Genomic DNA, 14,087 nt, shown 5'->3' with positions numbered 1-14,087 from the left:
TGTATGTGTCTGTGTACGCACACGCACGCGCGTGCACACATAACCACACAAAGATACATACCCTTCATATCAGCTAGTAATCGTATACGATCGTGTATACACACACACACGAAGATAATTTTTTTCGTCTTTGTTTTCCTGTGTAACAAACCTGTTGCGAATGATAATGTGGCGCCACGACTCCAGCAGTCAGCAGAGCATACACAGTGACTAGTGGGTGGTTTTGACTGACAGCGTTTGTACCCAATGATCAACACGCCGGCACATGCAAGGCGGAGCCTGATTATGAAGTGGAGTTGTGCACCTCTTCAAGATGGCGGGACTACAAATGAGTCTGGTTAAATAAGACACGATACGTAGGTAGCCGACTTCTGACGAGATACTTAAGTTATATGTACTGGTGAGTATTTGCGCAAGCCCACGTGAACTTGAAAGGCTTAGGTATTAAGATGGTTATTGTATATGGACGACAGTATAGCTCGATGGTCGCTTGTTCGAACACCAATCAGTAATGCTAATGCTAGTAGGGCCCCGCTGCTCCTCTGTAGACGATCTCTGGGTAACATGCACATTTTTTATAAATAGTATATGGCTTGGAAACGCGTTATAGTGAATTACTCATGATTACTCTTCGTAGATAGGTGGTACGACAAAGACGGTGCTCGTGACCATGTGTTTGCTGATTATGCTCTCACTGTCAATTGTTTCCTAGCTGCCAGTGGAACCGCAGGAGGATGTTGATCGCAGCCTCGATCCCCCATTAGGCTGAATGCATTGTGATTTCCAATAATTGAGACAGTGATTCTGAAAGCTGTCTACATTAATGAAAAGAACAATGTAGTCAGCTTAGCCTATCCATCTCTGATACGTGTTCTATCCTGGAATGTGCTTCTGCATGCATTCTACTTTTGGACAAGAACAAATAATCTAATAAGTTTATAAGATAATTCCAAATCTTTAAGGCAGTTTAGATTCTAAATAAAAACTATGGAAATAGATTATGTTCTCCCACCTCTCCCTTCGGAGCCACCTAATGATTTTGGCCAAGATGAGGGCAGAGCACCTCCACCACCTCCCCTGCAAACGTCCAGTGACGCAGAGGTAATGGACGTTAGCTCTGGTGGTGATGGATACATACACAACCAAGGGGATGTCGAAGCAAATCCACAACAGCCCCTCAGCACTGGCACAATTACGTTCTGTAGCCAGCCCTCAAATGATGCCAGTTACTCCAACCCACTGTGCCCCAGGACAGCTCGTCACGCTCCCCCTGTAATCAATTTCCTGCCCGATAGCAAGCTGCTTAGGGATGTTAAGGTTCGAGTTAGCTTCACTGAAAGCAGTTGTGGCAAAGACAGGAAGGTTTTGTATACAGGTGAAGAGCAAGAGAGAGTTAGTGATGATGGTTTGGACCACATGAATGGTGAGTTTGAGTTCTCCAGTGATCAGAGACTAGCTGAAGGTAGCTCAACAGCACATGGATCAGGTAGGGTTTTGGAGGTGGACACTGACCTTGAGAACAAAGTGGAGTATGCCGTCCTGGATGAGTTGGATGGCGTCGATGAGAATTTCATGGATAATGAAGATGAAGCCAATGGCGGCTTTAAGTCCAACGTCAGAATTCAGCAGGAGCCAGCAGATGACGAGACCATGGCTTACATGTATGAGGTAGGTCTGTCTTCCTACCACTGTCACCATGTCTTGTCTTTCTTTAAACCTTCCACAAAAAGAATGTCTAACACTGTCATTTGAAGGTATGTGTTCCTACTGATACTTGCATATTTTTGAAATTATGGCAAACCTTCATCGGTAGCAGTTTAGTTGTGTTGTACTGCGGTGTCATCCCATTTTAACATCAAGCAATTTAACATGAACCTCAAGGATAGAGATCGGACTTGCAGCTGAGACTCCTTAAATCTAAACTATTCCGCAAGATTCCCCTGGATCGGGGTGCCCAAACTTTTTGAACTGAAGATGGACTTTTCGATCAACCAACCTCCCGCGATTGACCCGTTACCGCGCACACACATACACACGCACACCATGATGAGCAACAGCCTGACACGGAGGCATGCAACGCACTTTTGCAGCCTGTTAACGATCGTAGCTCACACGTACCATTTTAAAGTGCTTCCCTTGGCCCTCAAGAATCCTATTCTTTGCCCGTGCCCTCTGGGAATTGTACACGAAACAAACTCCGAATGAGAATAATGATAACAATAAAAGATGGAGCGCAACAGCTCTGATCACAAGCTGCAATTGCAGACGGCTGAGCGCGAACAACTTCTGGTGACGCAGGTCACGCACCATCATAGGTTAAAGATTTACCTGCTTTATTATATTTGATTTTTTGTGAAAATGATGAGACTGATAGGATGATTAGGGTGCACCAAAAAATATATTTCTAACATGCACAAAGACGCACAAATGGTTGTTTTGTTTTTTTTCTCCTCTCCTCCCCCCGCGATCGACTTCGGACCAATCCGAGATTTACCAGTCAATCGCGATCTACGTAATGGGCACCCCTGTCCTAGATCATAGGTGTCAAAGTCCAGTTCTCGAGGGCATGTTTTCCATCTCTCCTGCTGCAACACACCTGATCCAAAATGATCAGCGCATCAGCAAGCTCCATAGGAGCCTGACAATGATCCAGCGAGAAGATTAATTAATTAAATGTTGATTGATTTATTTATTTTTGGACAGAACTATTCTTAATTTGATCACCATTTTTGATCTTGGACTCAAATTAAGGCAGTAAATGTTAATCTTTAACATTCATCATCATCAATTAAGATCTTCTTGAAATCAAGGTTTACCTGTGGAATTTTGAACATATGCCCCCTAAGTACCATGTGTTGTGACGTTTCTTTCCTGAAATTCTTCCTCTTCAAGGGGGAATTTGACAATGACGTTGACGCTCTGCTCGAGGAGGGCATGCCAGTCCCGAAAAAGATGCGTCCAGCAGAGGACAAATATAGTGGCGAGAGTGATCACCAGTCAGAAGGCGAAGGAAGTGTTCAACCCATGATGACCAAAATTAAAACTGTCTTGAAAAGTAAGTGGCAAATATTTGTTTTTATTATGCACTGTTAAATATTTTTAATTATCATACGAAGCCTTGAATTTGTGTTTAGACCCTATTTTGGGCAGGACATAAAATAACCAGTGATAGATTAATCGGATAATTCATTTAAAAAATATCTAATTATATCATGTATAAACACTAACATTTTTTTGTTGACAGAGCCCGTATCTGTTATGTTTGCGAATGTTATTTATTGTTCCAGATTTCAATGCAAATGTTCAATATTCTTTAGGGTAAAAATGCATTTGCTGGGAAAAAAAACTAAGCTACAACAAGTTTAAAGTTTTAACAACTTTAAACTTGTTCTGCCATAGAACAAGTTTAAAGATGTTCTATCGCAGGGGTGCCCAAGTCCAGTCTTTGTTATTGTTATTGGGACAGGCCAAGCTGAGTGATCTGTGGCCATCAAATCTGGAGTAGTTATAGCTGTGGATAAAAAAGACAAGAAAAAATTTAATTGTAAGTTAAGGCCCATTATCTTCAAAAGTCATCACCAACAAACAGCGTTTCAAACACAATACTCTTGAGTAAATTACCTGTCTTCTAAAGTTGCAATTAAAAAAAAAAAACATTATTCTGAGCAGATTGTTAGTTAATCATTTATTTACCTGTCAATATTTTGATTACCAAAGAAGTTAACTTGGTATAAAACTGTGGTGTTGAATGTGATGCAGTGGAACATTTGAGGACTGGTGCACCATAGAGTTGGGCGCACCATTGCAAACAGTTCATCTAGAGCCCCGTGGGTCAATTCCTTGCATACACTGAATTACTCTTCTAAGCGTTGTTTGGGTAACAAATTTATCTTTGTTTTGAATTACCTTATCATTCTTGTGCTGATAATTTCTTGATTCTATATAGATTTAAAGGGACAAAGAGTGGGTTTTTGAAATGAACGTTGAAAAATCAACACGTTTTTAAACACAGTCACTTAAAGAATACAATGTTATGGTATAGTTTTATGTGGAATAAATAATGAAACCAGTGTTACTTGTGTACAACTGCTGAAAATGTTTGGAATACATGGGTAAAAAGAATCGAAAAACATAATTGGCCGATTATTTAAGTAGAAAAGTTAAAGGGCTAGAATCAGCAGATTTATTGGTCAGTGCCTAAGTTGTATTGACTACATGTTTTGACGTTGAGGGTGATATACCCATAGGCTCTGAAGTCTGCACCACTAAGTAGTCCAGAATCACTACTAACTGTCTTTACAATGGGTGCATGTACATACTAGGTCGGGGACGTCCACCCACTGAGCCACTTCCTGACGGATGGATCATGACATTCCACAACTCAGGCATTCCAGTCTACCTGCACAGAGAGACCAGAGTAGTAACTTGGTCCAGGCCCTACTTCCTTGGATCCGGGAGCATAAGGGTAACTTACATATTTTGATTCTGCTTCATCATAAGAGTAGAAACCTCTAAGGGTGTCCTGATCTGATATAGATTTTGGATATCGGTACACTATTTATATTGTATCGAATTGGATTGATATTGAAACGGTATCCGATCATATCGGTCTACATTCGAAATCTACTGTATTAACACTTGCATACAAGCAGCCCATTCCAGACTGCACTCCTGCTCTTCTATCCAGAAGATTGAATGTGAAAAAAGTGCTTCTGAATGTACTGAAGTAAAATTTATTTTGCACTTCAAAGAGTAGTATAAAGTTGTTTTTATTTACTTTGTTAGAGTTATTTCTCTTTTGTATTATTTTGCACTTATTCTAGTGCAGTACATTCTCATGTTTGAGGTTGAATTTATATACCGGTGACCCAAATGTTTGGAATAAATGGGTTGTATTTTCTCTTACCTCCTGTTGCTGACTATTGTTCTTTGAATAGTATCACTTGATCAAGTCTCTTCTAATGTTTCATACTAAAAAAGAAAAACAATAAAAATAAAATAAAAGCATGTATAGTACCAGCTGATATCTTACCGTTATGAGACACTACCCCAGGCTGCAATCTCGGTATTGTATCAGAGATGATAACGTTGTATTGGGACACCCGTGGTAACTTCCTATTGTAGATATATGGTAGAGAGAGGTCTTTGAACCTTAGTCGTGACCATCTATAAGAACAACATCGATGATAACAATGGCGATGTCCAACAACCTATCAATTTACAGCCAGGTCGCTAAATATTGACATTGACACATTTTCATAATTCCAACTCTATACAATACCACAATGATTTGAAATTTGAAATTAAACTACGTGTGCCTGAAGTGCACACGCTGAGCCTTAATTTGGGAGCACTTGTATTTTCACCCACATAATGTGAACAGTGTCGGAATTGGAACACATCTTATACATGCTTCCTCCCACTTTTTAAGGGACTGAGATTATGTGGACAGTTGGCTGCTTAGCGTTCAATGGACAAGTGTGTCATTCCTTCTTTATTTCACTTAAAAGGAGCAGATATTGGCAATATTGGCTGTTCATATTCAGCCAAATATTTCAAAACCCATTGAATGGCACTTCACAATACGGATGGACAATGAACAGAAGCAGACTGTCAAAGCAACTGAAGAGTTGAATGAGAGAAGTCACCTTACGTGAATCGGATCGAACATGCATTTCACTTGTTGGAACTGAACAGGGTTCCCTCATGCACCTTGGAAAACCAGAAAAATGGTTGACCAATTTTCCAGTCATGGTAAACACAGGGAAAATAATTAACCCTGGTGAAAAAATATTAATATTGATACAGATTGTGTTGTCATTGAATCATTTATGCTTGAAATGACCAGTGTGCTAAAATAATAAAAACAGTTGCAAAGACCACAATTTTAATGGTTGAAAAACATCTTGCAGCTGTTTGCGAATTTGATCAAACCCTGACCAAAAAAAAAAGCCACATGCACACACACTTGCAATCTTGCAAGCTGTATTCCATCGTCTTGACTTACCGGTGAAAATAATTTAAATGTCAGCCTTCAAGTGAGCCCTTAGGTTAGTGACATTATTTTGATCGGTTCTTTTGGGGATGAATGATGATGATGAAGAAACAGGAAATGAAGACAGCTGTAGCAGAGCCCTTCACAAGAGACAAAACGCAGTGTCTGTTGATGCCCATGCGTTCGAGACCTCAGGCTGTCATTGATTTGGGGGGAAAAAACAACATTGTATTGAAAAGTGACAGTTTGATTCTTGATTGTTAGTTTGTCCAAATATTTTTGATCCCTTAAAAAGTTGAAGGCACACATAAAATGTGTTATAATTCCAACACCTCTTACCTGATCATGGTGTAAATAACCCAAAATTTAAGCTCAGTCTGCACTTCAAGCACATCTTGATTGTTTCATTTGTTGTACAGAGCTGAAATGCTGCAAATTGCGTCAGTGTCCACATATTTTGGGACTTGACCCTAAGTATTTAAAGTGCTGTTTCCCCTGTTTTTGACAACACTTGGTCTGCCACTGTGATCTAGAAACATGATCCTCCAACCAGCAGCATCCCCTGCTTACACTATAAGAAGATGAAGGAACATGAAGAGAAGGAACTGAACGGCGTTGTGAATCCACAAGCAGAAGTGTTCCCCGTTAAGCCCAGCGAGGAAGCAAATGGTGATGACCATGTAGAGAACTCAGAAAATACAGCTGAGGTGCACGATGGCGTACCCGCTTCCACTCCTGCTGACTGTGGCCCAGAGCCTGAGGGCATCACCAATGACACTCGGCCTGGTAAAGAGGCCCCACCCTTCGACATTGCTCAAGGAGCCCTTGGACAAGTCAGGGCCAAAGTGGAAGTATGCAAAGATGAGTCCATTGGTAAGATATTTTCACTGGAAGACTGGCGCTAATTAATGTTTGTGCATGATGTTTGCTCATTTCAAGTTAGCTTCTAACTGAAAGGAATGCTTTCCAGTTATTTTCCGTTACGGCGCCCTGCCAGGAACAAGACAACACTCTGCTGCAACTTCAAATAGAATAATTAGTCTATGAAATTGTTACAATTCTGCATGTCATTGTATCCTTAACATTAATGAAAACAAAGAAATATCGATCAACCAAAATGATTATATTATTGGCAATGTTTTATCCTTGTTTGTTCACTGCACTTCATTTCTCCAGCTCTGTGCTGTGTGTATGCATGCTTTGGGCAAAAAGAAAAGAAAATGCTCTTCAGAACGTACACACTGCAGCTTATTTACTTATTGACCCATGTATGACATGCATCTGCATTTTTTTCATACAGTGTCATTTGGATTTCTTTTTGTAAACTATTTAAATGGATTGAAAAAAAAAGTCTGAACTGGGCATCAGGTCCTGCAGTGTGAGCATAGCCTTATCCACCCTGCGCACACTGACAGAGCGGCACTGCCACCTACTGTAGTGGATATGCAATTACACCTTCTTGCTGGTGTGACCAAAAAAAGCATGTTCCATGAGGTTCAAGAGCGCCCCTTAGCATCATACCCGTACCCACTGTTTGATAAGTACTGAATTAATAAGATGGGAATGTGGTCCACGTTTCAAAGGTGTTTGATAGCTTTGTTTTCCCAAGGTAGCGTTCAATAAACCACAGCACTAATGCTATAAATCCTTGGCAGAACTTGAAGACTTTCGCCTATACCTGGAAAAGTGCTTTGACTTTGAACAAGTGACGGTGAAGAAGTTCCGCACATGGGCTGAGCGAAGGCAGTTTAACAGGGACATGAAGAGGAAACAGGCTGAATGCGAGAGGCCAATCCTGCCTGCAAACCAGAAACTCATTACACTGTCAGTCCAAGATGCACCTACTAAGAAAGGTAAAATACATTATATTACCGATTCGTCTTACTGTCTATTGTGTATGTTAAATCGCTCCATGTACAACACTTTGTATGCAGCGATGGCTGTTTGAAAGTGCTCTATAAATACTCTTGACTTGACTTGATTATATGTATCAAAACTCGACTAGAGTCAATAGAAAGAATAGGAAAAAAAATGAAAACCGTCTCAATTTTGTTTTTGACTCAGCAATGAAGGTAATCATGTTCTTTCTATGTTGACTTACTTTATATTCATCAGAATTTGTCATCAATCCCAATGGGAAGTCTGAAGTTTGCATCTTACATGAATACATGCAGCGTGTCCTGAAGGTTCGGCCTGTTTACAACTTCTTTGAATGTGGTAAGTTTCACCTTGAGAAAAGTTGATTCTTTGAATTCGCCCTGACGCTCTGAAGTTGAAGTCTGTAGCCAGTATCTCACTGGCGGTTAAGGTTTGCAAGTGTGTGCACACTTAGTGAATTTTTTATTATTATTTTTTGGTCAGGGATTGTTCAATGTTGCAAAGATGTTTGCCAGACAACCCTAAACAGTTGTAATGGTAATGACACAAACCCCCTCAAACGTTCGCTAAGTTCGCACACACTTGCAAACCGTGGTTGCTGAGTGAGATACAGCCTTCAAGCCTTTTCAGTCATTAAGCCATGTTTTTGTCCCCTGCAGAGAACCCAAGTGAACCCTTTGGCGCGTGTGTCATTATTGACGGCGTCACCTACGGCACAGGGACTGCAAGTAGTAAAAAACTTGCCAAGAATAAAGCTGGTAATTTAACTGGACACTTTGTGGGATGGTGCACATTATAATACCATACAAAGTAGGGATGGAATGATAATGGAGATATTAAAGGATATAGTCGCCATATTAGGATTTTAAAAGGAAAAAAAAAAACTTTTCACCCACTTCGGCTAAACACAGCATTGGGAACTAGGTACATGATACTTTGCACTGCTTAGCCAAGAGGAACACATGACAAATAAAATGACTGGCTAAGAATATTCCTATAATATTGTGTGTGTATGAGCTTTTTTGTCTGCCGATATATTGGCTTTTTAAATGTATTGTAATGTGACTCTTTTTTTTTTTAATTGCCAACCTCCCCACAATATTAGGATAATTATAGTATTGCGAGGGTCATGTCGTGATATTGTATTGTGATATTTGCATATCGTTACATCCCTAATATAAAGTGCCGGTGGTGCGATTGCATGTTACTTTGCTCACCTTACTCTAACAATTTTATGTATACTGCAGCAAGAGCCACACTGGAAATCCTTATACCAGACTTCGTGAAGCAGACTTCTGAGGAAAAGCCTGTTGAGGCAGATGAACTTGAGGTACATTCAATCCTTCCTTAGGAACAATCTTGGAGTGAGCATGCATATCAACTGTGTGAAGGTGAATGTCTCTTAACAGAAATGACAGGACGACTAATGTTGAGCGTTTTACCCCACAGTATTTTAACCATATCAGTATAGAAGACTCGAGAGTGTATGAGCTGACCAACAAAGCAGGGCTTCTTTCACCGTATCAGATTCTTCATGAGTGCCTTAAAAGGTGGGTGGAAAATATTGCAACCACACAAGCAGTTCCATCAATAGTTTTGAAGCAGAGCAACATGACATCTTGGGTGGTAAAATCAAATCTAGTCCCGCCTATTATAGCCGGATAGGAGGATTACATAGAAAGTGGCTATTTTCTCAACTCTTAACGCTTTGCATGCTGAAGCCCAATTTGCAGTCTCAAATATTGTTGGCCACGTTTTGTTGGGAGGCTGGACGCAGTCTTATTTGCCATCAAGCACATGTAAAACTGAGCAGTGGCAGTCCAAAAGCACATCAGATATGAACTGTTTAGAAAATGGTCAAACTACAATACATATTGTTTCATGAGTAACACTCATGTGTTGTAGCCCCCCAGACGCATGAAATAGTACCTGATTTTCTTGGGACACCAATCAATATGGTACCTGGCAAACATCTGATGGTTCACATAAGCATAAAGTTGGATGCACTTGTTGCTTTGCAGGTTTTTTTGTCCACAAAATGAAAGGAGCACATGCATAACATTAGTATTGTCTTTTCAAATTCAGATTTCGGCCTAATCCTTCTTTGTTCCTCATCCCCACGTAGGTGGTAGGAACTCTAGCGTAAATTGCCTTTTAGTACAATTGTGACATTTTCATGAAGTTATTTTGTTCCAACTAATCTTGGTATGCAATTGTGTTTGCGTGTTATTAACTATTCTCTTGACTACCCATAGAAACCATGGGATGGGAGACACGAGCATAAAATTTGAGGTTATACCAGGGAAGAATCAGAAGAGTGAATATGTGATGACTTGTGGCAAGCATACTGTGCGTGGTTGGTGTAAGTGGTTTCCTTTCTTCGTCGTTTTGTCTTCAATTTTCATTTCAATTTTGTGTGATGTGAAATAGAAAATGCTGCCAGTTGTGCATGTCAGATGAGGATGATACCTGGATTGACATCTGCCTAGAAAGTGCATTCATTCATTTTTGTTTTATCTCTCTAACCAGGCAAGAACAAGAGAGTAGGCAAACAGTTGGCATCTCAGAAGATTTTGCAAATGCTTCATCCTCATGTGAAGAACTGGGGCTCACTGCTGCGAATGTATGGCCGAGAGAGTAATAAGATGGTCAAGAAGGTAGGTTTTAGTTTTCAGGAGGTCCATAATTTTTAAGAGCACGATCTCTCACAGTCCATTTTAGGCTAGGTGTCACTCACGTCACAGTGGGATGTGGCTGCCCCACCACATTAGACAGCAACCTCACCGACTGCTTTCAACGCCTCAATGACTTGATGTGCTTGTTTCATATAGGAGAGCTCAGACAAAAGTGTGATTGAGCTTCAACAGTTTGCTAAGAAGAACAAACCAAACCTCCATATCTTGAATAAACTGCAAGAGGAGATGAAGAAACTGGCTGCACAAAGGGTAAGTAGTTCAGTGTTGAAATATGTGATGTTAGGCGCGGTAATGCATTTTAAATCATCAAAGGCTGGCTTCACCTACAATTGATTTGCATACACTGCTGTTTATCAGTCTGTTTCTATCTGTTCTATTCTCTCCTGGGCAAAATTACTAAAATTAATGATCCAGTGACGACAGTCTGTAGTCTACTGTAATCGCGTTGTGTATTATTACTCATCTTCAGATTGATGCAGTGACTAAAGTCCATATCCCCTGTTGAAATTTATGGCGTCACATTTTTGAATAATCATTTCAAAACATTTTCTCACTTTCAATGTGAATTATTATGTGAGCATTTCAATTGAGAAAGGTGTTTAGACAGGCTTTGTTGAGCAGGAGGAACTTATAAAAGACTGCAGCACTACAGCCAAAGTGATTGGTGAGACGGGGGTAGGCGATAACGCTGTGCTGGAACCAGGAAATGCAGGCTAGGATAAAGCTAAGAGCATAGCTATGAAGAAGTGGGACACTGATAGACACACAGAAAGAGGTGGAGACAAGAATGCAAGGAGATTTGACATAAGGTGGAGGTAGCAGAGGCCAAATAAGTAGCAATTTTATGCGAGGTTGCACAATAAAGAGCAGCAGAAGGATGGATTGAAAGGAAAGCAAGACTAATAGGAAAGATGCACAGCCGGTTAGTGATTAAGGATGGAAAAAAATGTTGAATACTGTCGATGGAAAGAAGACTTTGAAGAGCTGTTTGTTCCATGAGGACGACTGGATGGAGGTGATTGTTATGAACCAGGAAGTAATAATCATTAGTAAGCAAAAATTCAGAAGGTCAATGAAGAGGAAACACGGAATGGCAAGTGATGTGGAAGTATAATAGAAGAGGTGGCTGTGGAGTTTTTGAGCAGTTGTTGAAATTTCAGCGGGTGAGAAGTAGAATGGGAAAAGTGGGCTGCTGTCCATTTGGAATAACAAGGGAAATGTACAGACTTGGAACTTTAGAAGAATGAAGTGCCAAACACTGAAGTTACTGGAAAGAATAGTACAGATGTGCCGGTATTTGAGAGTAGCAGTTTGGTTTCATTTCAAGGAGGAATAGCACAGATGCATTAGTTGCCTTGAGAATGTTGTTGGAGTACAGCAAGGCGGGAAGGGGCTGCATTGTATCTTTAGAAATCGGGAGAAAACCTGTGACTGGATACCCCGGAGAGAAAATGTGCTGCCATGTGAGAGGCCAGGAAGTATGTTAGAAGAGCACAAGGCATGAACAACAACTGGAGTGAGGTGCGGTGTGAGTATGACAGAGGACTTTAGGGTGCAGGCGGGACTGCAACAGGGATCAGCTTTGACCCCCTTCCTTTTTGCAATAGTGTTGTATTTGTCTTAGAGATGAAGTTTGATTGGAATCCCCATTGAGGATGGATGTTTGCAGCTGACATTGTGATCTGCAGTAAAAGTAGGGAGCCCCTGGAGGAACATTTACAAAGTTGTAGGCATGCACTGCAAACAAAAGAAGTTTTGAAATGATGTACCTTAATCATTGGATTTTTAACAGGTGTGTGTAGAGGTTTTATGTTCAGTCTTTTGTCACACATCATGGCAGTTCACACTTTGTTTCCATTACTTAGAGTACAGATATGATTCCACGATCAGAATAGTGCCTGCAGAAAAGCTTCATAGTTTGTATGTTTGTATTTGTATAGGAGGAAACTAGGAAGAAACCCAAGATGACCATCGTGGAATCTGCCCAGCCAGGAAGTGAACCTCTCTGCACTGTTGATGTTTAAGCAGAAAGCTAGCCAAACACCACACTCGCTGTTCCAGCACCGCAACATCGTCGCTATGTAGTATCACATCATCATGCTGTTAGAATTACTTGCTTCTTTTGTCCGTGTGTAGTTGGATTGGCTGATAGTGCATTTTGTTTTTCCTACTCTGATGTCTAACAGACCATAGCGCAAATACCATCTACCTCTCTAGATGCATCCCAGCTATGGTACAAGGAGCAAGTCACCCAGGGTGCAGATAAGATGGCGTGTCATAAACATCGTCAATTTCAATGCATGCACGTCGGACTGCAAGAACCACTACCTACCATGGTTTTGTTTTTTAAAGTGTCTTAATAGCCGCATTTCAATACCAGCACCTGTGTTTTTATTAGCTCGTAACATATTTGAAAGGGACTGCTTGCATTTATACCATTGAATTGGGATTAAAATGGCTTGTATTTTATCGTCTGGTGTTATGGCTAATATGGGGGACTGCAAATATGCTTTATTAATTTTCCTTGAGAATTGATTTGGTTTGCATGCTTGAAAACGTTGTGAAGTGATGAGTACTCGGAACAATTATGCACTTGTGTCCTGTCCAACAGATTTGTCGCCCGGGCCACACATTTATTTTCTTGGGACTTGGCTTTACAACGCTCTATTTGGGTACTAATGCCATGCACACCAATTAACATTTCATTAGCTTTGTGTTTCGGTACCCTTAACCTAAATTAAATGCTCTACATGTGGCCTTTGCTAATCAATTTCACAAAGGGCTTTGAGTCTATTGATTGGACCTAAAACTTGCCCAGGGAATGGAAAAGACCATGCCCCCCTCTACAAAATAAAGCATTTACCTAGCAAATTAGTGTTTTTAAAGAGAAGTATGTCCGCAGCATGAGCTGAGATGTGTCTTAATGTACTTTGTATCGGTTTTGTATGTTTACCTTTCTTCTGACAGCTGACCATGCGTATGACCTTAAATAAGATATAAATAGCGCAGAATGCAAACCTTGAACAATTAAGTTCGAAGGCCGTCAAAAGTTTAGTCCAACAGTCGCTTCTGAAACTGCATATACCAAAGCCTAAAATCCTGTCATATGCATTTTTTAGACTACCTAACGTTGCTGCAAACGCTACCGTTAAACGACTATACAAGATAAAGACACGCTAATATAGAAGACTGCTGTGCATTAAAGTATTTAACTTGTGACATCTTTTGAATGTGAGGCTGTTGTGATTTTGGTTAGTTTTAAGAATATGCTATTTCTTTTCCATTTTCTGCGCATGCTGTCTTGCCAAGTGTTTCAGTGTGAGACTTGCTTTTACATGTTATGCTCCTGACTTGCACCAGTGACTTCTTTGGGATGGTGTTTCCCTACGATATGAAGTACAGTATGTGTTGTAACAGGAATTCCATGACTGGTGATATTTGTTATGCAAAATAAAATGTATTGAATAATCTGCCTGTGGTATTCAAAATATGAATTACACAGTAAAATATTTTCGATT

At 40.3% G+C, this 14,087-nt stretch overlaps 1 protein-coding gene across 1 annotated transcript; it reads left to right on the top strand.

The window, feature by feature from the left end:
- Window positions 1-250: 250 nt before the first annotated feature.
- dgcr8 (DGCR8 microprocessor complex subunit) lies at window positions 251-14,039 on the top strand. Its single transcript, XM_052066983.1, has 14 exons — window positions 251-400; window positions 713-1,668; window positions 2,893-3,055; window positions 4,323-4,465; window positions 6,529-6,868; window positions 7,651-7,848; window positions 8,111-8,212; window positions 8,533-8,631; window positions 9,121-9,203; window positions 9,323-9,423; window positions 10,129-10,235; window positions 10,403-10,530; window positions 10,705-10,818; window positions 12,510-14,039. The coding sequence occupies exons 2-14, from the start codon at window positions 988-990 to the stop codon at window positions 12,591-12,593; spliced, it is 2,343 nt and encodes a 780-aa protein (XP_051922943.1). The 5' UTR covers window positions 251-400; window positions 713-987; the 3' UTR covers window positions 12,594-14,039.
- The last annotated feature ends 48 nt before the right edge of the window (window positions 14,040-14,087 follow it).

This window comes from Hippocampus zosterae, chromosome 6, assembly GCF_025434085.1.
Source record: "Hippocampus zosterae strain Florida chromosome 6, ASM2543408v3, whole genome shotgun sequence".
NCBI lineage: Eukaryota > Metazoa > Chordata > Actinopteri > Syngnathiformes > Syngnathidae > Hippocampus > Hippocampus zosterae.
Note: the sequence above shows the minus strand (reverse complement) of the source record. Positions and strands in the feature narration are given on the sequence as shown.

Bases quoted from the DNA above. Each gene is read 5' to 3' on its own strand.
- dgcr8 (XM_052066983.1), top strand. From the start codon at position 988: ATGGAAATAGATTATGTTCTCCCACCTCTCCCTTCGGAGCCACCTAAT. The intron at 8,632-9,120 runs GTAATTTAACTG...TGTATACTGCAG, and splicing joins ACTTGCCAAGAATAAAGCTG to CAAGAGCCACACTGGAAATC. The intron at 9,424-10,128 runs GTGGGTGGAAAA...GACTACCCATAG, and splicing joins CTTCATGAGTGCCTTAAAAG to AAACCATGGGATGGGAGACA.